At 33.2% G+C, this 25,161-nt stretch overlaps 1 protein-coding gene across 2 annotated transcripts; it reads left to right on the top strand.

Annotated features, from left to right (window-relative positions):
- The first annotated feature begins 326 nt into the window (after nt 1-326).
- Nucleotides 327-20,441, top strand: LOC138307823 (glycerophosphodiester phosphodiesterase domain-containing protein 5-like). 2 transcript variants are annotated; one of them, XM_069248728.1, is made up of 15 exons: nt 327-414; nt 3,008-3,202; nt 4,111-4,214; nt 6,783-6,876; nt 7,930-8,088; nt 8,466-8,559; nt 10,144-10,289; nt 10,519-10,601; nt 11,235-11,385; nt 13,627-13,845; nt 14,181-14,329; nt 15,234-15,381; nt 15,977-16,059; nt 16,879-16,940; nt 19,049-19,323. In XM_069248728.1, the coding sequence occupies exons 2-15, from the start codon at nt 3,086-3,088 to the stop codon at nt 19,177-19,179; spliced, it is 1,740 nt and encodes a 579-aa protein (XP_069104829.1). In that variant the 5' UTR covers nt 327-414; nt 3,008-3,085; the 3' UTR covers nt 19,180-19,323. The 2 variants fall into 2 exon arrangements, with proteins under 2 accessions (XP_069104829.1, XP_069104828.1); XM_069248727.1 differs by lacking the exon at nt 16,879-16,940 and having other exon boundaries at nt 19,049-20,441.
- The last annotated feature ends 4,720 nt before the right edge of the window (nt 20,442-25,161 follow it).

The following is a 25,161-nucleotide window of genomic DNA, read 5'->3' as shown; positions in this document are numbered from 1 at the left end:
AGGTTTTTGTGTCACAAACCCTTTAACAGTTAGAAAATTTCATATTAAGCGCGGGAACTTCGTTAGACGTGAATTGGGCGAAATGACTTTAAATTAAATTGAACCTAAATTTTGCGTATCGAATTAAAATATCCATTAATCACGAATTATGCAGGAGTGAGGTGTTGCTTGAAAACATTCATTCCGTTTGTGGGTTAAACTAGTATTATTGTTGACTGATTACGGATAATCTCCCGAAAAACATAAATTTCGGTCTTCCATGAGAAGTAGGCTAAGCTGCCCCAATTCGAAAACGAGACAATGACCTTTCATTTTACCATTGACCTCTCACCCTTAAAGAAAACATTCCAAGATGGCGGAACCTGAATTGAAAACAGTTCGTCAGTGAGAAAACATGGAATAAACACATTTCTGGTTAGTATTTTATGATAATGATGTAACAGAGAACTGAAATGTTGTTTATTTCAGCTGTACGAATATACTGTTTTGTGTAATTACGACATCGAAGGTAAATATCCATTCAACGTTTGTTCAAACTTCCTGATAATGAAGTCGGTTGTCGGTTCTGTGTGTTGGCGTGTTAGGGTCATTGCATTTGATGACAAAGTAATATAGTGTGATGACGCACAGAAGACAATGCCTACATGAACTAGACTATTATAATATATATTTTTATATTACAAGGTATAATGGCGCGGAATGACTAGCACGATTAAACTACAGATCCAGTGACACAGTGGAGCACTTCGGGAACAAAATAGAACAGTAGAAGAGTCTAGAACTGTAGAATATTTAAAATGTAAAGTTAATATTGTATCGTGGGCATATCCCCATCTTGATTTCTCAACAATCCTTTGTAACTTGATTATATATAATCAGATCATTTTGATATTCTGAACTTTTTTCCTTTGATACACCGGTATCGCGTCTTAGTCCAGCCATTGAAATTGAGGTTAAAAAAATATTAATTATGTCAAAGGTCGTTGTACGTATGGTTGTGTAAAATATTTTGTAAGGTAGTGTATCGAGAATAGCTTGTACGGATTCACACTATGTCTATGTTACAAAGAAGAATAGGGAAAACACACATATAATTCCTGTCGAACATGCCTCGACCTGACCCCGGTCTCCGGTGTGAAAAACTCTGGCTCTACCGACAGAGCCAAAGAAGCAATTTCGGTCAGCTGATCATGAGTGACAGAGACCGTATTTTACACGATGTACAAACACTATACCGACCCGCTTCTTTTACACTACTCCCCCCTGTTTTTCTTGAGATTTCCCAAATCTCAACCCAAGACTCTTTTACCACCTATCATGGGTTATTTAGTTGGACGCCAATGTAGAAGAACAGGGAAAATACACATGTACATATGATATTGATTCCTGTCAGTACCCCAACCAGGACTCTATTCGAAGAACCTGGTGTGAAAAACTACGGCTCTACGGACTGAGCTAAAGAAGTATGCTCAGTCAGCTCAGTGACAGAGACTGTATTTAACACTGACTATGTACAAACCACACTGACTTGCTCCTTTTACATTCAATTCTTATATAATGTATCTTGCATTGTAAATCAGTGAAACAGTTACATGTATACAGCTATATAGTGATAGGTCTCTATACTGTTGTGATTCCAGCAAAAGAATTCAGCCTATCATAAATTACAATTATTGTTTGAAATTTTTTGTTCGAGTAGAAAACAATTTGGTATATGTAACAGTAAAGTAGAAAATGTACTGGTCAGACCAGGGTTATATTTGAACCTTGGACCTCGAGCTCCGATACTATTGTCAAATCCTCTACTGCTCCACCACCTGTGCATAGATATACAGTGGAACTCGGTTAATACGAACTCGAAGGGACCGAGATAAAACTTCGAGTTATCCGAGTGTTCGAATTAAGCGAGTTATCATGTCTACTGACGATCTCTTTACTTGGTATAAATGTACTAGTTCCATGTCATAAAACGATGTGAACAAGACAAATGTCAAAATAGCCGATGGTAGTTGCAAAATTATAACAAGAAAACCTAGATATATATTTTGAAATGCCGTTCTACGGCAGATTTATGAAACAGAAATCGGCATTTTCGGCGATCTCGTTGCCCACAAAATCTCATTTCGAGTTATAAGAACATATTATGTATGACTTTTGTCATTCGGGCCCAAAATTTTTTTGTATTATCCGAGTTCTTCGAGTTTTCCGAATTCGAATTATCCGAGTTCTTTAAACAAAGATAAAGAGGGAATTCGGCCGGGACCGTCAATGCACTTCGTATTAAGCCGGGTTGTCGAATTATCAGAGTTCGTATCAACCACCTGTGCATAGATATATAGTCACCGATTATCAACAAGAGAACTATTGCTAGTACAGTCCAATCCCGCTATATTCCTCCCTCCCTTTTCAAAGTCTTTGTCTTTGAAGACATATATGATATCCTTATACCAGCACCATGGGTATTTTAATAGTTGGGCGCCTATTTTGTAACAGGAGAGGAGATAATGTTGTGGCCATACTGAGATTCAAACCCAGGACCTCTGAATCGAAACTATAGCTGAATGCTCTACCGCTGATGAGCTGCCTGAACTGCACTGATGATCGACCCAATTCAATTCCGCTAGTCTACACTTCTAATCATAAGCAAAGACAGTTTATTAATATTTTATTGATATCAGGCATGTAGATCACTATTACATTTAAATTTATATACAGAGTTTCAAGGTAGTTCATTTGTGTTCAGTGTTGTAGAGCTAAATGCACTGAAGTTTAAATATTTTTATGTACATGTAATTGTAGCATAATTTGACTTATATGGTACAACCAGGTAGCTCAGGTAGATCTGGAGCATTCGGCAGTGTTCAGAGGTTGCTGGTTCAAGCCCGAATCTAGCTGGATTACATAATTTTCCTCTCCTGTACATGTTATTACCTAATTAGTAATTATGAATTCTATGTTGACCTCCTATGATTACTGGAATTATATATGTTTTCTGTTTGTGTTTCAGAATAATGTGACAGTAGCTGTAGACCTATTTTGTAGATGTAGGAGACTGATCTCAAGGGTATCCCCCTGAAAGGTAACCATGGTTACTCACGCCAAACTTCAGTATTACCGCCACAACTATGGCCTGGTGTGTATCACAGGTTTACTGGGCTGTCGCTGGCATCGTTATAAACAGTCCTTACGTGATAATAGAAAGGTAGGTCTGAAAATTATCACATATTTCGAATTCATCATGTGATGAAACTAATGATAAACGTTAATTGTCAGATGTACTGTGAAAGTTTTTTTTTTTTTTTTTTGTTTTTTTTAACCCATGTTTTCTTCAATTTTGAATAAGTATTACAGTTATCTTTTCTGTCTGGTATATAGGTATATATTGATTTTTTGTGAATTTAACAATATTAACATTTTTTTTTCAATTAACATGTCTTTTACTCATAATTAGTTCTGCTTACAAAATAATGATGTAACAAATTGCCTCGAGAGTGATTCCTATCCTCAAGGCAGGGCATGCGCAGACATCTTTAATTCTGTATTATATATATGCAAAGATAGGATTATTATTTCTTCTGTTGCTTTCAATTTCTATATTTTTACTTGCTTCAATATAGAAACCATGAAAATAGCATGTTATAAATGTATTAGATGCATGCATAATTCGATAATTTTTGATAGATAAATGCAATGCATTTTTTTTAACACTTTCTATACATGTACAGTACCGTATACTAATGTATAAAGCATTTATTGCCTTTTTGGTGGTGAACTATATACAAAAATATATATATAAATATAAATGTCAATGTTTTATATTTAAGATTTAAATGTGATCTAATATTTTTAAATTGAATAACCATATTTGACTCAATAAAAGCAAAGCATATTTAAAGATTGAAAAAAAATGATGGGGGCCTGATGCTATGTAAAATCTAGGACCAAATTTTAGCTAATGTTTTACAAAATTTTCAGCCTGCAATTTAGTTTGAGATAAGTGATATGGTGGAAGGGGTACTTATATAGAGACATTAGGCACTTATTATTGGGTCAAATACTCGAATACAGTATCATTATATTAAATTATAAATTGTTATTTTGCTTTTACAGAGGGACTTCTGTGTGTTTGGTTTTATGTCGTTGACGTTTCTCTTCCTCACATTTCTACTATATGTCATCTTAATATCCCGAAATGACTTTGACGACTTTAATTGGTGAGTTATAATTTAAATAATAATTGATGTTATTACTACTGATTTCTTAATTAGCTATATGCATGTACTTAAAAAATGGCCTCAGCCCTGGGCTGATGTCCGATCCAAGTTAAATCTTTTTGATTTAAAAGAACATTTTAAAATGATATAAACATTAAAAATGGCAATAGTTTGGTATTGTAATACACAGGTGGTACATATGATTATAAGGATATGTGTATTGGCCAAACTTTCCAATCTTTATACTGAGCCTCAGGAACTCGCTATATAACCACGATTAACAGTTTGAACATTTCATTTAAGTTTATGTCAGTGTATAATTATGAGAAAATCTACTCATTATCAATATTATAGCCTGGGATGTTTGTCCGTAACAAACATAAACAGAATTCAAACTGTTAAAAAATATTATTGAAAAAAAAGTAGACGGTGAATAAACCAAATAATTTATTCATACAGATGTTGAACAATTAAAAAAAGGTAAGAAAAATAAATAAAAAATTAGGAGTTCTTGATCCAATAACACATAAAAAGCATTCATTTATATAGCTGCATGATTTGGTTTGCATTTTCCCTCTAATTATAATATTAAGGATTAGAAAATTGCATAGCTAATTACAGAACCAACACCGCAAAATTTCTTATAGACCAACCAGGTTTTCTATATATATGGCCTCAGGCCATCAGACCAGGCACTGTTAACTTCACTTTCAAACACTGTCTTGTAAAGATATCAGTTCTAAGTGAATTTTACAAGGTTGTGTATTAAAAGACAGATTATTATATAAATTGTCTCTACATTTTAATTATTTTAAATCCTCTCTATATTACAGGTTTATGTACAACTTCCTGGATGGCGTTTACAGTTTATCTTTTCTGTCTGGTATATAGGTATATATTGATTTTTTGTGAATTTAACAATATTAACATTTTTTTTTTACAATTAACATGTCTTTTACTCATAATTAGTTCTGCTTACAAAATAATGATGTAACAAATTGCCTCGAGAGTGATGCCTATCCTCAAGGCAGGGCATGCGCAGAACATCTTTAATTCTGTATTATATATATGCAAAGATAGGATTATTATTTCTTCTGTTGCTTTCAATTTCTATATTTTTACTTGCTTCAATATAGAAACCATGAAAATAGCATGTTATAAATGTATTAGATGCATGCATAATTCGATAATTTTTGATAGATAAATGCAATGCATTTTTTTTAACACTTTCTATACATGTACAGTATACTAAGGTATAAAGCATTTATTGCCTTTTTGGTGTTTGAATTATATACAAAAATATATATATAAAAATATAAATTTCAATGTTTTTATATTTAAGATTTAAATGTGATCTGATATTTTTCAATTGAATAACCATATTTGACTCAATAAAAGCAAAGCATATTTAAAGATTGAAAAAAAATGATGGGGGCCTGATGCTATATAACATCTAGGACCAAATTTTGGCTAATGTTTCACAAAATTTTCAGTCTGCAATTTAGTTTGAGATAAGTGATATGGTGGAAGGGGTACTTATATAGAGACATTAGGCACTTATTATTGGGTCAAATACTCGAATATAGTATCATTATATTAAATTATAAATTGTTATTTTGCTTTTACAGAGGGACTTCTGTGTGTTTGGTTTTATGTCGTTGACGTTTCTCTTCCTCACATTTCTACTATATATGTCATCTTAATATCCCGAAATGACTTTGACGACTTTAATTGGTGAGTTATAATTTAAATAATAATTGAAGTTATTACTACTGATTTCTTAATTAGCTATATGCATGTACTTAAAAAATGGCCTCAGACCTGGGCTGATGTCCGATCCAAGTTAAATCTTTTTGATTTAAAAGAACATTTTAAAATGATATAAACATTAAAAATGGCAATAGTTTGGTATTGTAATACACAGGTGGTACATATGATTATAAGGATATGTGTATTGGCCAAACTTTCCAATCTTTATACTGAGCCTCAGGAACTCGCTATATAACCACGATTAACAGTTTGAACATTTCATTTAAGTTTATGTCAGTGTATAATTATGAGAAAATCTACTCATTATCAATATTATAGCCTGGGATGTTTGTCCGTAACAAACATAAACAGAATTCAAACTGTTAAAAAATATTATTGAAAAAAAAAATAGACGGTGAATACACCAAATAATTTATTCATACAGATGTTGAACAATTAAAAAAAGGGAAGAAAAATAAATAAAAAATTAGGAGTTCTTGATCCAATAACACATAAAAAGCATTCATTTATATAGCTGCATGATTTGGTTTGCATTTTCCCTCTAATTATAATATTAAGGATTAGAAAATTGCATAGCTAATTACAGAACCAACACCGCAAAATTTCTTATAGACCAACCAGGTTTTCTATATATATGGCCTCAGGCCATCAGACCAGGCACTGTTAACTTCACTTTCAAACACTGTCTTGTAAAGATATCAGTTCTAAGTGAATTTTACAAGGTTGTGTATTAAAAGACAGATTATTATATAAATTGTCTCTACATTTTAATTATTTTAAATCCTCTCTATATTACAGGTTTATGTACAACTTCCTGGATGGCTGGGCCCCGTATTTTATTATACTATTGTCTGTGATCTGTGTCCTATTTACATACCTTGCTATCTTAATGGTGAGTACGTACAGACACCCATGTACAGGGTACTAGTCAATTCCGTCTTTGCATATTACAGAGTTGCTTCCCTTATTAATGTTAACTTTGTTGTGCTGTTTGGGCAAGATGACTTCGTACATGAAAATCATTCTGACAGCTTTTCAAACAATTTCGTCACCTAAAGCAACATTCAAGATTCTGGCAGTAGCAATTTGATTGGCCATTTCCAAATTTAAAGGTCACCTGGACGTGACCCCTTATGGGATGTTGTGTCAGATCCATTTATCTTGGTTTAAGATTTAATATTCATATTTTTGTAGAATTCTATTATCATTGTCAGGGTGCAAAGGAAAAATGCTGAAATCAGATAAAAATAATTAAGCATTAAACTGTCTACCTAAAGCATCTATGGTCTATATATATAGATGCCAGAGCTTTGCAGACAATCTTTATAATGCACGCTAGTGCATTATGAGATGATTGTCTGTAAAGCTCTGGCATCTATTTAGACCATATATCTATGCCATAGAAAGATAGTTTCATGCTTATATTAACATCGAATCAACTCACTTTAGGGTATCTGCATTAACATTGTTTAAGCAGGACTAGGAAAACTATTTATCAACAATGATTTAATCCACAAGATAGAACAGCTATTTTGACGGTGATCAGTTGATGTCACCACATCAACATTAGTGACGTCATAATGGTCATGTTTTGGGTGTCCATTATACTGTCATATACTTCACTTTGCCTCGGTTAGTTTATATAGTAGAAGTGACAAGCAAAATTAATGTAAATATTACACTATAATCTATGTTTTCAATATTCCATATTTGCATATTAAAGAGTTATCTGTCCTTGTGGGTAGGTATGTATAGTGGGGTCATATGTTTCAGAGGTTTACGTCATACTATTCAAAGAAAACAACGTGAGTTGCGCTCATAAAATACTGACATCACAATGGATACCTACCCGAAAGGGAGATTACTGTGTAATATGCAAAAACAGAATATAACTATGTGAAACACCTGTAAAATAATCTGTACCCTCCTTCCATGTATTTTCCAGCTCCTCTCCCTGTGTCACATAATACACGGCCATCAGTTGTACGTACATCCTGTACACGTAGTGTTCATTTTCATCTGTCTGGGGTGCTGTATTGCTGGAACAATCGGTTACTCCAAGCTTTGGGCTACAGAATGGTTTCTTATCTGGTTGTCTTTAAAGGTACGTCATGTGATAATCAAAATATGATGGGAAATTAACACATAATTTATTTTTTAAGTTGATATCATAATTTACATTTTCACATATTTATTTTGTATATGAAGATGCTTCACTGCTGACAAATGGTATCTGTTCTCTATTGGAGCAGACGAAAAAATTTCCATGGCGCTATACCTTATATGGAATAAAGCACTAATATCGTACATGCACCAAAAGGAAGATAAATTACTAATATGTATTTTTGTGTTAATTAGACAGATATACATATATATGATTTATCAGTTGTTTTTCAATTGAAAGGTTTTTGTTTTTGCTCTGTCGGTGCTGGAGCATCTTTAAGATGTTGGTTATAAACAAGAATTGACTGTTTGTTTCAGGCGATTGGTCCTTTTCTACAGATCGGATGTGTAATATTGATGACAATGGTGTCATACATAATCATAGGACAGTGGTTCACCCTGTCTAAGTGGTGTAAGTAAACCAAACTTAATGTAGATATATACTTTTACAATATTTGATTTAATTGCTATGTGATAACTGACTTTATCACATGACTGGCCCGTCCAGCCATGTCATTCATGCGACCATTAAATATCATAAGACACATGATTGTGTAATAACACTATTGTGATGTCACAGGCAGTTTTGATGTCATGATCTATATCTGTTAGTAACAGCACTGAAACTTTTATTCACTATTTTTCCACTTTGATTTATATGTAATTTATTACTTTTATATGTTATTTTATCTACTTGAAGTCCACTTGTTTTGCTCTGTCTATTGTGTGAATCATGTGATTTAGTAACAATAAATGTGACATCATTTCGTGAACTGTATTTTGCACTTTAGCGCTGGAAATGCATTGCTGATGTAAATTTGTCAGCCTACATGTAGCCATCCGAAACATGTAAACTAATAAATACCCACAAATTCACGGAATCTTTGGTGTTGATGCTCCATCCTTCTTCATACTTGTATTACTAAACATTTCAAATCACTCAACTGAAAAAAAATTGAGGTTTTCTCACTGACCTTTGATATAAAAAGATTTAAAGGGTACACTGTACAACCATGGGGAACCACTAAATATAACACAAATTCATACACTTCAAGGGCATCCATTAACCCCGAGACCTCAGGTCATTGGCGCAACAGAATTTATTTTGACGCACAATCTTTGCATGCCGTGCGTCAATCTAACGCTTCACATTATTACTACCACTGTCCATCAGGTTTGTGTATGTGTGTATTATGTGGTAACCAGCCCTCAATAAAGTGCATATTACCAAGGGTCAGTGACAGTAATTTGTAGAAACCCCACGCCAATTAAAAGATTCACTCAACTGTGACGTAGTCCGACCATAATTTGCTAATTGGAGCATAGGTAAAGAAGTCACACCTCTAATGTTACCAAGTACCTACCTACCTACCTTCGGTCCGCTAAAACTGCATCAGCAATCACATTTTAATCAAAGCTATATTAGATTTCCATTTCAATACATTAATGTTACATATCTTGTAATCAGGACATGCATATATGCTGCAGTAGCCATTTTGTTGTTAACCTAAAACCCTACATGTACATTACCCACAAACCATCAGGGTTAGAGTGTGAGAAGCGTAAATCGTTCTTGTTACCTCTGCATTTATTATTCGTTAGCCTAGACATCAGAGATTCATTAATTCTTAAACATTAAAAAAAAATTAAGAATTAAGTTAAACAATTTTATAAGTAAAATTAAAAAATGTAAACTTTCTTAAACATCATCTGCAATGACACTACAGAACAGAGACATCATTGTTTCTTTTGGTATTTTTTGCTTCACATTTATTATTCTATTTATACTGTACGATGAGAATCCAGTGTTGTGCCAGGAGAGACAAAAGTTCTGGTTTAAATTCCTGCGATGTGTACTCCCAAAATGTTCATGAGTTTACTATCTGAAAACTGTGTAACATATGCTTTTCACATATTTTTGTCAATGAAATAAAAATATATTTTGATTTCATTTGTGCGATACTTATATTGATATTAATATGTGTTTGTCTTTTAGATTTACAAATGTTCTGGTTGTGTGTATATCTATCTGTGATGGTCGGACTTTATATATCACCGTTGTTTATTGACTCGCCCTGTGTTGTGGCAACTTCCAAACTGCCACCGAAGCCACATATCATAGGCCACCGTGGGGCATCTGGAGTAAGTACACACAACCAGCTAGGCCACATATTATAGGACACCGAAGGGGATCTGGAGGGAGGGAAATTAGCCTCATATATAATTGTATCAAAAAGAAGCATCGTAAGACTATCTGATTATCAGAAAAAGTTAATTTATAAAATCCAATTTCAAATTACACTTCAGTGTGGATTACTAGATTATAAAGCTTGTATACCGGGTACATGATGTGTAAAAATTCTCTTATCAGATTGCTCCAGAAAATACTATGATCTCATTCGAGGTTGCTGAACAAAATGGAGTTTTAGGATTTGAAACTGACGTGAGAATCAGGTAAGTGGTATCTGGGTTCACACAATGTCATGTTTTTAGTGTTCTAGTGCATTTGTGTATGTTTAGTATCTCATTTAGAATGCAGGACTACCATTTAATATCAGATACCAAGATAGATAACTTAAAAAAAAAATGAAAAGAATGAATACTGAATGTGTTCAGTACAATATACTGAAAACCACCTTATGTTTACACCAACTTTGCTTCATTGTTTTCTTAACAATCAACATTTTCACAGCAATTCAGTTTCACGATTTATTATAATTTATAGTGAAAAAACTATTTCGACATGCAGTTATATATATATTATTGCTGTTAATATTTATATGCAGTGATTAATTTTCACAATTTTTTATTGGCAACAAATTTAATAAGCGAATTTCATTACATGCATGCAGAAATATATTTGGTTTACAGTATAACAGAAATATTTACATTAATTTGCTGTATACAAATGTATATATATTTAATATACTATATGCTAATAAAAAACTAAAAATAAAAAGATTTTCCTGTGATATGTGCTGTATAACTTTATGCATCATATTATAACGTTTTATGAATGATATAACAGATTGTTCTAATGTCTTTGTGATATATGTATGACCAGTTTATATTTTATTTGCTTTGCAGTTTTGATGGCGTGCCATTTTTACTCCACGATAAAACTTTCGAGAGAACAACAAATATTGCCAATGTCTTTCCTGATTTAATAGAAACTGAAGCTTCCATGTTCAACATATCTCAAATAAAAGAGCTAGATGCTGGGTCATGGTTTATAGAGGTAAGAACTCTCAGAAATTCAGTTTTTCATTGGGCTATACATTTGTAATTAGCATTACAGATTTATCAATTACTGTTAAAGTGAAATTTGATATGTGTATGTGGAACTTTTTGCTTAATATATAAATCCAGTATCAAACGAAGTGTGGTAAATGAGTGTCCTATTGCTGTAGGGTGATGCATGTACAAAACAAGACTTTTTAGCCCACCATCATTAGATGCTTTTTGCATTTTGCTTTTTGGGACCGATCGGTCAACAAGATGGCTGCCAGGTAGCCATATACATCTTGGATTTTGATAGTTAAAGTTTGTTATGGCTATTTCTCAGAAATTATTGAAGGGATCTGTTTAAAATTTCATATGTAGGTTCCCCTAGGCCCTAGTTGTGCATATTGTCTTTTGGGACCAATCAATCACCAAGATGGCCACCAGGCAGTCATCTTGGATTTTGATAGTTAAAGTTTGTTACTGCTTTTTCTCAGAAAGTACTGAAGGGATCTGTTTAAAATTTCATATGTAGGTTCCCCTAGGCCCTAGTTGTGCATATTGTCTTTTGGGACCAATCAATCACCAAGATGGCCACCAGGCAGTCATCTTGGATTTTGATAGTTAAAGTTTGTTACTGCTTTTTCTCAGAAAGTACTGAAGGGATCTGTTTAAAATTTCATATGTAGGTTCCCCTAGGCCCTAGTTGTGCATATTGGCTTTTGGGACAGATCGATGAACAAGATGGCTGCCAGGGAGCCATCTTGGTTTTTGATAGTTGAAGTTTGTTCCTGCTATTTCTCAGAAAGTACTGATGGGATCTGTTTCAAATTTTATGTGTAGTATGTTTGAAAAAGTATGAAAAGCAGAGAAAAGATTCCTCTTTCCATTTTCATACATAGATCATTCTTTGGTGGGCACCAAGATCCCTGTAAGATCTCTTGTTAAAGGCCCACTACCTTTCCGAAACGGCTTTTAATTTTTAAAATGGTAATGTAAAACAAGATCGATAATTTTGTAGAGTCTTATAAATTATTAACTTACCGTTAACACCACATTTATCATTATCTTGTGAACAATTTGATTAAAATAAATAAAATGTTTATTTTCATAACGCGGGTCGTCTTATGTTTCCCGCCGCCGTCCTAAATACCGGGCGGTAGTTGACTATCACTGCGCCAAACGGCAAAACAGCGAATTGACTCTCCACTGTTTTCATATATTATGCAGGAAATCTTGCATATGTTTGGTGTCGTAACCTTATTTTAGGTCATCGGTATGCATTTTCTGATGTTATTAATGTTTTTTAAGAAACCTTTATATTTTGCTCCGGAAAGGTAATGGGATTAAAATGATTTATAAAAAAAGATTTCCTTAAATAAATCTATGTGAATAATATGATATGTCAATATTTAAGGTATTAATTTTGACTAATAATATATGTATTTATGTCAAAATATTTGCTTTATTACGGATTATACTATTGATGCAAATGCAATAATAATCACATCACACACTGTGTTGAAAGCTGACAGCTAGCAAATTTCTATTATCATTATCAGTTATGAGTCAGATGTCTAGACCTTTTGGGGCCGCGATGGCCGAGTGGTTAAGATGTCCCGACATATTACCACAAGCCCTCCACCACTGGGAAGCGGGTTCGAATCCCATGTGGGGCAGTTGCCAGGTACTGACTGCTGGTCGGTGGTTTTTCTCCGGGTACTCCGGCTTTCCTCCACCAACAAACCTGGCACGTCCTTACATGACCCTGGCTGTTAATAGGACGTAAAAATAAACAAACCAAACCCCAAACCCTAGACCTTTAGTTTGAGTCATTTTAAATGTTTTAGAATATAAGAGCAAAAGATATACTTGATGTTATCTAGCTTTCAATGATGAGCAAATACTTATTCATATAAGGCCAAAAAAAAAAAAAATGTCTGCTTAGGGTTACCCGACCGACCCTAATCTTTTTATCCCCGTTCCTATTTTTTTTCCCACTTTTCTACAAAAAAAAAACCATTTTAAAAGTCAGGATTTCGATCTCAGACTCTGGTTCCGACCATTATTGTAGAGTGAAAGACTCTAAAAAAAAAAAAAAAAAATCCTCTCGACCTACCAACTCTATATTTTTTGTAACCCTAAACAGACACATATTTTTTTGGGCCGAACAGAATGAATGAAAAATTTCAGCAGAGTTATGATGTATGAAAAATGTACAGAACTTTACATCACTTTTTGTGGTAATCTTTAACAGGATAACCCCATGATGACATTAGGGAGTGTCCCACAAGAAAGGAGAAAGCTTTACGCGCAACAGAAAGTCCCTACTTTACTTGAACTTTTAAAATTTGTGAACAAAACAGGCATGGTTATCATGTTTGACTATTTCAACCCTCCCAAGTCAAATCCTTATTACTCAGACATGGGACCAATCCATAACGCCATACACGAGTCGGGCATCGATCCCAAGAAGGTAAGTGCAATGATCATACAAATGATTTTGGTCCAAAATTAAAATTGATTTCTGTTTGTGATGGTTAATATTAATAAAAAGAAAACATGATATACCAAATTAAACTATTCTGCAATTTTAGTTTTTGGAAAGGTCTAAAATTTTGAAGGATGGTGCGTATCCACCCATTTACCACCTGTAGAGTTATTTGAGCTTTGGTTTCAAAATAATTGTAGCTTCTAACTCATTTATTTGATTTTAACAAACATGTCAAGTTTTCTCACATTTTGTGTACTACATACAGTACTTTCAAACTTTGGTTTGTAAACCGCTACATCATTATTGCTGTTCTACAGGTCTGGTGGCTGCTGAGTGATGCGGACATTGTAATGAGTGAACGTTATACACCGGTTGTAAGAGAATACCTACCGCCCGATGTTCTACGTGAAAAGCACATTAATCACATTAACATCGAGTTTAGCAGCATATCGTTGGAGCAAATTAGGTTGGTACTTTTCTTCATATTATGAATCATCCTCAATATTCCAGGGGTTGCTCTCACTATCATTATATACACCCTAAGTTTGCACTATATGTCGTAGTAAAACTGAAGGCTCTGTGTGCAACAATAGATAAACATGTACCTCAAAAGAATTAAATAACAGTACCCTTTATGGGTTTGAAATCATGCATGGTTTTCTGTAATGTTCAAAGGATGTGTATGTACAGGCCTGTGATTGATCAGATTTTTCTGCCTGAAATGCCTTCACTTTTGCTATGACATGTAGTCCTAGGTAGGATATGATGACAACGATTGTACCACTTAGAGTATTAAAGATGATAATGGATAAATAAATAAAGAGAGTAATACAGTTCATATAATCCTTTGAAACGTCAAAAGATCGTCAATTACTTGCAATGCATGGTAAAGAATAGCTTTATATGCTATGTATTTAAAAAATTTCCATTATCAACTTTTGAGTTAATTATATAAAATTGGACAATCACATAGATATGCAAACAAGACTAAAGCCCACAAAATGAAAGGCAATCATATCCTTCACATAACAAACTTCAAAGATTTATGAATGACGTAATTCTGTATTTGCATATTACAGAGTTATCTGCCCTTGCAGGTAGGTATCGATTGTGACGTCATGTGTTTGCGAGCGTAACGTCATACTTTTCGGAGAAAACAACGTGAATTGCGCTCACAAAATCATGACATAACAATAAATACCTACCCGCAAGGGAGCTAACTCTGTAATATGCAAAGACGGAATATCCTATCCAGTGAAACCTTGATAAATAAAAGTTTTTCAGCACAAGGTTAAATTTTAAGTATATCATACCTGAATATATACATATGTAGTGAAAAATCATATTAATTATGTTGTGTTCCATTTCAGAGAGTACTGGTCCCATAACATTAGTACTAATGTATACAATGTAAACACAGGCTGGTTTCTGTCTCTACTCTGGTGTGTAGGTACATACAGTGTCAGTTCTGACAACTGTCATACACTGTCACATCTGGAAAACCCTATCTGGACCCTGGTATGTATATATAGGTCATCCACCCCTGCGGACACATTTAGGCTCTTCTTAATTAAAGACTAGACTAGTCCATTTAAAAATTTTAGGGGTGAATGAGTTAATGATAATTACTTGTAAAACCTCTTTTTTTATTTAGTTGATATGTAATTATCACTTGATTGTCAAAAAATATAATAATTTTCAACCGCCTTTTACAAGGAGTAATTCAAGATTGATGGACAGTTTTAATTTTAAGAATATTTTTCCTATCAGTCAAATATTTATGTATTAAACATTTTATGCCTTGCCAGTAAATTTGTCTGGTGAACAGTCATGTGCTCTCTCATTACATCCTGGTGGTAAAAAGTTTTTTTGCGTTTTCAAAGGGGAATAACTCTAAATGTTTTTGCAAAGTACATGGAATATGACAATGGCTTTTAACGATTTTGTGTTAACATGATCATCAAATTTGAAATAAAGAAGCATTGTTAAGATGTAATCACATGAATTTTAATTGTTTTCTTGTTTTCTTTGATCCATTGTTTGTGCATATTAAATATATTTGATTGTTGATTTTAAAATATATAGAACTAAATTCGGACTATTTTAATTGCAGTTGCCACGGAACTATCTGATCCTCTGGGTAACCGTTGATGTGCTGTCAGCTATTGTTATTGTTGTGATATTTATAGTACGAAGGTATGTTAATCATTTTATCCATATTTATCATGACTTTCATATTCTAAATTTGTTAAGAAATGTTTCACATTTAACCACATTTTGTTAAATATCTAACCATTAGTTGGTCCCTTTCAAGATTAAAATTTTACTACATATTTTGTATTTTCTGATTGCATGACTAGCAGGGATGGCACAGTATCCTATCGCCTCATTTAATACAGGATTAACATGTGTGAATGAAGCAGGCATAGGGGAATTGTAATTGTGTAATGATATCACTTGTAATTAATTACATTCTCTCAAGTAATCAATAGTAATCTGTAATTGAAGACTATTCCAATTACTTATATGATCATTATTTAAGTGAAATTTCAATGAATATATTTATTATTTATACTGTGGAAATAAAATACAAAAATCAGACTAGTCTAAATAAAGCAATTTATGATGAGAGTGCACTCGAATTTTTGTGTTATAGTTCCCTAACATAAATTATCTAACTCTATTCAAGTTAATCCTTATAATTCAATCTAACCCTGAGGAATTCCAGCCTTTTGAAGGACTTTCTATGAAATCATTAAATATTACACAGTTGTTTCAACAGAGACAGTGTTACAAATGGCGACAGCATTAGATGAAAACATTTTTTTAGCCAATCAATATTCAACGTTGACGTCATGAGATGAAAATTTTTTTTTTTACAAATATCTTGTTACAAGATTAAATTATCTAATAATAACATATATGAAAATCTTCAAAGATGTTGAAATGTTGGACATGTTTGAAGGAAATTTACATAGCTTACCTGTGTCATACACAACTGCTGTTTTGTTTTAGTGTACGAAAGCAGCAAAACTTGTACAACTTGAGTGACGACATTATTTACCAGGAGTTCTCAGGTTTTGTACCCCCATACAAACGGAATCAACCCTTCAGATATAACTGCCTTACCTCCTTTGGCTTTGAATAATGAACACCCTTTAAGACCATTTATCCTGACCAGCACAATAGATTTAAACTCTATGTAGGAGATATATATATATATAACAGGTCTATATAAAATTGTGTGAAAAGAACAGGCGGTCAATTGGTTAATTGGCATATCTCCAAATGCATGTGTACCTATTCAATGTCAGAGCTGATAATATAGAATATTCTACCCCTTGTCCACTTATAGTTATTATCTTTATCCCCCTCAGTTATTCTGCATTTGCATATTACAGATTTATCTGCCCTTGCAGGTAGGTATCAATTGTGACGCCATGCGTTTGCGAGCGTAACGTCATATGTTTTTTAGAAAACAACGTAAATTGCGCCCACAAATAATGACGTAACAATCAATACCTACCCACAAGGGAGCTAACTCTGTAATATGCAAAGACGGAATATATTGTAGTGTGATGATACCATAGGTAGCCTATTTGGACAATGATAACCTTACCTTATCATTTACCTAGCCAGATGTTCAATTCCTGGCCATGGTTTTGTGTCAATTGCCTGACCATGTTTCTCCAATTAACTCTTAATTCTTTCCTTCAACATGAATGAGGCTCCAGTTAGATAATTGTAATGTGTGTTGTGAAGCCTGTTTTACTATTCAAAAGAATTTAAATTATATATTATCCAGATAGTGAATATTTTGTATACATTGGTTCAAATCCATTCGCCGTACATGTTATCCAATGACGTCAATCTAAGCCAATACTATGTAGTAGAGTTTATCTTGGCAATTTTAACTAGTCTTAGAGCTGTGGAAAATATTGAAGAAAAACCCTTGTATCTTTAGCAGATATACCCAGTTACCTACATAATAATTTTACAATTATATACACAGAAATGTATAGCAACCAATGCATGCATGATATATAATATGTAGATCTAATATTATCTGTCTTTACAATTCTTTGTAATTTCTGCCTCTGTTATAAAGCCTGATAGACCGAATTTAAATTTCAAAGTTGGTAGGTTGGTAGCTTTTCTCTGGGTACTCCGGCTTTTGTCTATCACCTTAAAGGATGATTTTCTTGAATGCCTCGATCTGGCTGTTAGTTAAAAATAATTAGATAAAACAAGAACACAAAACAAATTTGGAACTTTTTAAAATAACTGAATACATAAATTTTAATTCTTAGACTTTCAGAGAGTGTCTCAATTAAACATTTGAAAAGTCTAATGTTTTTTTTGTTGTTATTGAAATTGTGTAAAAAGTAGCTTGAATGGCAAACTTCAGAGAGATTAAACAGGTTGTTTTCTGTGCATGAATTCTTTACACAATTATGATGTTTAATTTTGTTCTTGCAGCACTTCTTTCATTTTTATCAATATTCAGTAGATAATTTTTATGTTTTGCTATTTTCAAAAGTTGTTTTCAATTAAACTTGCATTGGAATTCTTTTTTTAGAAGTTTTTTTTTTTATTCTGATATTTAAGTTGCTTGCAGTCGAGTTCATAGAAAGAGGTTCCTTTTCATTAGTATACTCAGCCATGTAACTTGGTAATGAACTGGCTCTAGGAACATGAAAGAATCTTTGACTTAAAATTTTACTTAGCCAATCATAAATGATGTAACATTATCTTTGATTGGTTAAATTTAAAATCAAGACAGTTTAAGGCTTCAGTCTATTTCATAATCCTGATGCCTTGTCCAGTTTTAGGATAAGAACATATTAATTGCTCTTTTATGGTAAGTTGAATAAAAGTTGTTGGTGATAATGTTTATGATGTTTAACTAACATTTCTAATCTCTAGCCATATCTTACACACTAGGCATGGGTTCTTGATTGTTTCAACTATAGGCCTGGAAATCATGAAACAGTTTTAAGTCTAAAAATTGTTTTGGCAATCACAGATTCAGCAGGGTCTAATTATTGATTTGCTAAACTTTTTAAGTCTCCTATTGTTTTTATAATGTTGCATTCTAGACAGTTACTTCAAGTCATTAATAGGTTCATATTCATATCTTAACTGTTATATCATATTGACAACATTAACTTTGGTTTCGTTTCAGAATCCACAAGCAGGGTACCAAATACAGCCCCGAGTCCCAATCCCTCAACTGGGAGGCCCAAAGCCATCAGGTCCAGCAACACAGGAGTCACCAGCGCATGGACAGTTATCGACGGAACAAGAGAGCCATGAAGGAGAAATTACTGATGAGGGACGTAGCATCGGAACTCTTTGATGTGGAGCCGGAGGTCGACGATCTCGGTATAGAGAGTAACTACACCGTGCAGTCGACAGACGGCCGAGTCATGGCGGCCACATTTCATCAGGATCGTAATGGCTATCAGACAAGTTACCAAGACCCCAGTCGTATACATTCAGATGGTATAGTAAATCTTTAGCACCTGGGGATTAAACTCGTTCACCCCTGAAATTTCATAATGGACTGGTCCAGTCTTTGATTTGTAGAAGAGTCTAAATGTGTCTTCAGGGGTGAATGAGTTAAGATTGAATTGAGAACACTTACAATTTATGATGCAAGAAGTATGGAGTTGGTATTTTCAGTCACAAAAATTACAAAAAATATTAATATTAGATTCAGCAAATGCATTTTCATGTCTCAGCTATAAGATGTTGGTCACCTTGGCATATAAAGATAACTATATCTTTTGGGTCCCAACAAGTTTGCAAGTATGGGATAGTTAAGACTGAACACTTATATTGGTTGATTTATTGATTTCAGTGGTTAGCTTAAAGGGACAATTCACTCACGCTAATTCTTTTACATAACCAAGAAGCAAAATATGGCATAAATGTATTGTTCTACATTTCTTATGAAACATATAACATAAGATATTGACAAATTCCACGTCATTGTTTAGTATTTTAATTGATACCGTTGTAATTACAAATCGTTGATCAATACGATTAAGCAGGTACAATATGTACGCTGTACCAATATCCGAGCCAAAGTCACGCACGTTAAACAAATGAACTACATAACCACTGTGGAGGTGATATAATGATTTTTTAGGCAAGACAATTCACCTAATAAGGTAAAAACATTTCTGTCAGAGCGATTTGAGCTGTTCTAGACAAAAGTAGCATTACTCTACGAGCAAGGGACTGGGTTCGGCATACAAGATATTCGACCACAATTTGTAATGGCGGACAGCGAGTGAGTTTGAACATTTCACACGCATTTCACCACCATGGGATTTTCTGACATATCACAGTAAAACAGACTGATCTAATTCCCATTAGAACTGGGGGTTTTCCGATATATATACAAATTTTAATGTTCTTGTAGAATGAATTGTTAGCTTAAGAAACAAACCTGGAAGAAATGATACAGTCTATGGTAAATGATTCAACATTTTCAAAATATATTCACCATCATGCACAGATTTTGTCTAATTTTCATATCTGCGAGTTTTGACAATTTCTGTTTTTTCAGAGGCATTCAGTTAATTGATTTTCAGAGGCATTCAGTTAATTGATATATAATTATAAGGACACTGAAAATGCTTGAAATGTACTTAAAAAATCTTTAATCATTAAAGTGCTTTCAAGGCAGAAAAAAACCCATAAGTTATAGCTACATCTCCTTATTGATAAAAGTTGAGTGAGCATTCAACAAGATATATCGCTGATAAAAATATGTTTTTTTTTTACTTAATCTGACAAGCCGGTGTGCTTTTGCTTCATCTATTTATTCTATTTTTGCAGATTACAGAGTTTTCTCCCCTTGTGAGTAGGTATTAATTGTGACGTCACGTTTTCTCCGAGTGTAACGTCATACTTTTCAGAGAAAATACGAATTTCGTCAACAAAATAATGAAATTACAATGGATACCTAACAGCAAGGAAGGTAACTCTGTAATGCATAAAGAGGGAATAATTACTTGTTACGTTGGTTTTGTTAGCGCTATGTGACTAGAAAATAGGACGATGGACATTTAATCTGAAATATCAGATTTCAAGGTGATATTTTGCATTTCCATTAATTTTAACCATAAGTGTGAATACATCGATTGATTAATGAATGAAATATATTGTGCTTTAAATGAATACTGTGTATTCACATATAATATATTCTGACTTTTTACATGACTAAATGCATTTATTAATTATTTATAATTACGGGGAAATGTATTTTGTTTTGAGATTGATTAAGGTGTTTCCTTTATCATAATTGCTATTGGACCAAACACTGCATATGTCTTTGTTAATTTGTTTCATTAAATGGAGACTAATTTATGATAACATATATATACATGTACACACTGTACTATAGATATTAATTTATTATTATTGAGAAGTTGTACAATTTGTGAAAACCATCCAATGGTTTTTGAATAGTCAGTGAGATATAAAAGATATTTGCAAGTACTTAGATTTTGATAGTTTGCATGTCAACTAGATCTGAATTCCACAGATTCTATGAAAATCGTACTTATTGTGTAAAAACGGGCATTCTAGGCGTATAAACTAGGATAACATGCATGTGATATCATAACATGAGAAAATGTAGTACCAGTAGTTATTTTTTTCTGATTATCAAACATGTATCTTTTTAAGTGATTTTTGATTCAAATTGACATATTATTTTTTACTATTACCATATCCGACCTAATAGCGCTTCAATCCCTATAAGCACCCTCCCTCTTTTTGAGGCCCCAATTTCACTTGCTCTGGCTTACACACAGACTAATAATATGAAAACCAAATGGGGTTCTCAATTTAAATTCTTTTATGAATCGCTTATGGCTTAGTCTTTGCAATAACTAGCAATACATTAATTTTGTGAATTGGGTCTTGTTAAAGGGCCTTTAAGTGCCCTTCATTTTTCTTTGAATTTTAAACTTTCTGGGCCGCTTCTTAAGTAGAATAGAGAATTTAGAACTTTTGTAAATGCCTCATTAACTTAAAGAAGTTGAATTTAATTCATTCACCCCTGGAATTTCACAATAGACCATCCTAGCCTTTGATCTAGAAGAATCTAAATGGGTCTTCAGGGGTAAATGGGTAAGTTTTAGACTATAGTATACCTCATACATATACATTGCAGAAAATTACATTAGAAATTGGCGTTGAATTTTTTCCCATGTGCATAGGTACAAAATACTCCTTTGTGTATAAGTACAGCCTGTATATTGACACACCTGCTGATTTTTACCTTTATTTGTTATTTAAAATTTATAACAATTTACCTAAAAAATCATACAAATATTAAATGATCAAAGGTGCAACACCGCCGATGAATGGTAACTTCTATCCACTTAAAAGAAGGAGCAGATTAATCAGTTTTTTTTTCAGTAACAAATGTTTGGACTACTATGTACTCCAGATTTGAAAATAATTAATTGCATTTTGAAAAAAAAAACATCATGAAACTATACCTACATGAAATGAGGTTTTAATTGTGCAGACAAACAAAGCAAAACAAATTATTTTATGTGTTTTTTTTGTGTTAATTAAACACATATATGTACACGATTAAACATAACTTATTATTCAACTAATAAATATGGTTTATGCTCTGTCAGCGGTGGAGCATCTTTGATTATCCCCTAAAGTATTGCTTTATCCCTGCTGAATTTATCTTTAATTGTTATTTAAAATTTGTAACCTTTTACTAATTATATCATACGAATATTGAACAATTAACTAGATCCCTTTACACATATTGCTGATTTTTTTGAAAAGTCATATTTCATTGATCTAAAAGTACTAGCTCTCAGTATTCCAGCTTTAATAATTGTTTTATATTATGTCATATTCTTAAAAAAATCTAATCAGCTGAAGTGATTATTTAAACACAAACCGTATATGTTCTATACATTTTTAACCACTTGTTAAACTTATATTCCACTGGTTATATTTGGTATGAATGTTTATGAAGTTTTAGTATATTAAAATATACACAATATGATTTGTTCAGCATATTTGTCAGGTATAGACAATTTCCGGATTATACAGGTTTTAAGGCTGACAATTTGTTTATTAGTTTATTTCATTTCTGAGATTGAAAGCTTTGTTACAGAAAATGGATATTATAAGCTAAAGGAAGATCATTATTTTGAGTCAAATTGGAGACCATTATTTTTAGCTGACCTGGTCCGAAGGACCAAGGTGAGCTTATAATTATCCCATACCGTGGTGTCCGTGGTCCGTCCGTCCGCAACAATCGACTTCTTCTCAATAACCGCTGGTAGGATTTCAACAAAATTTGACTGGTAGCATTCTTATGGGCTACTAACTGAAAATTATACAAATGATGGGGCTGACCCCCCCCCAGGGGCCTGAGGGGCGGGGTCAAAAGGGTCAATTTGTCTATTTCCATAAAAACGACTTCTTCTCTGAAACTAAGCATGGGATAGCACCCATAATGCAATGGTAGCATCCTTATAGGGTGGAGATTTACATTGTAAGATTGAAGGGGCTGAAACCCCAGGGACCTGAGGGACGGTGTCAAAAGTTGTCAATTTGGCTAATTCCATATAAACAAGTTCTTCTTTGAAACTAAGCATGGGGCAGCACTCATAATGCATTAGTAGCATCCTTATATGGTGGGGATTAATAAAATTGTACAAATGATGGGACTGACCCCCGGGGACCTGAGGAACGGAGTGAAAAGTGGTCAATTTGACTATTTCCATATAAACGACTTCGTCTCTGCAACTAAGGATGGGATAGCACATAATGCAATGGTAGCATCCTTATAGAGTGGAGATTCAAAATTGTGCAAATAATAGGGCTGACACCCCAGGGGCCTGAGGGACAAGGTCAAATGAGGTCAATTTGGCTATTTCAATATAATCGATTTCTTCTCTGCAACTAAGCATGGGATAGCACACAAAATGCAATGGAAGCACCCTTATAGGGTTGGGATTCAAAATTGTACAAATGATGGGACTGACCCCCGGGGACTGAGGGGCGGGATCAAAAGGGATCAATTTGGCTGTTATTTACAGCATCTACTGTATTTATAGCATCATTATATGGTTGGGATTCAAAATTAAACAAATCATGGGGTCAATTTGTCTTTGTGATTTTTGAATCACTTATTACTAAATTACAGAATTGCTAAAAAAAAAAAAAAAAAAACTAGGTGTGATACAGGCCCTCCTTTTGTTTCATATGAATTACATCCTCCTTGAAACTTTGTATTGGAAAGCATATTTGTATGGTTGGGATTCAAAATTGAACAAATTTAGGGGTCAATTTTGATAATTTTTCTGTTTGTAAGAGTCTTTTTGATTATTACTTTTAAAAAAAACCAAGTTAGCGATACAGGCCCTCTGGGGCTCTTGTTTTACGTTGCGTTTTTTTTATTATTGATACAGGTAGTCAGACACTGTTTATGTTGTCTGACGAAAGCCATATTGTATGTTAAATTTCTCCCTCGCATGCCCATAAATGACCTTGAAGAGCATAGAAAAAAACTGATATTCTTAATAAAAGTGAACCTTTTACAAAGGAAATTCCATGCGCTTTAAGGAAATAAATGTATTAATAAACGGGTTTAATGAGGAGTTGTGTAAAATGTTTGTGTTTCTGCTGTAGATTTATGTGAAGCTATTGACAGTCACAAGAGGTTTTTGTCGGAAACCTAAAACTTCATTCATCGCTTTCAAAGTTTATTGAGTTGTGTCCCTTTTTGATATTCTGTTTCGATTTTCCCTGAAGTGCTAACACTCATCCTACATATTTATTTTCAATCCATCCTTGCGCTTGTGTATAGTTTTCGTTTTGATATTTTTATATTAAGTATTGATTGCCTCTGTTTGATCTCTATTTTTCAAATATTGCTATGAATTTAAGTAATCGAGAAGAAAGCAGTTTTTCTTGAGTAACATAACTCGTTGTGATTTAGGATTTTCCTTGGTTTTTATTTTTTCTTGCTTGTAAGTTTTTCCCTTTTTCAATTTTGCTTATTGCATAAGTGATCTATATTATGTCCTAGTTTATAGATTTTTTTTTTCTGACAAGTTAATTTTGGTTTTAGTATTAGAAACATGATAGAGTGAAATGAACATTAAAAACGTTTTTTTTATGGATGAAGGATTGTTTAATTAGAAGATATTTGTGAATATTAAACATCTTACCAAAGTGTTGTTAATGAGTTGTCATCAAATCATTACTTACATTGATTTACATGTTGCATATAAGGTA

The sequence above is a fragment of the Argopecten irradians genome, chromosome 14 (genome assembly GCF_041381155.1).
Source record: "Argopecten irradians isolate NY chromosome 14, Ai_NY, whole genome shotgun sequence".
Lineage (NCBI taxonomy): Eukaryota > Metazoa > Mollusca > Bivalvia > Pectinida > Pectinidae > Argopecten > Argopecten irradians.
This window is presented reverse-complemented; position numbering and strand designations above follow the sequence as displayed.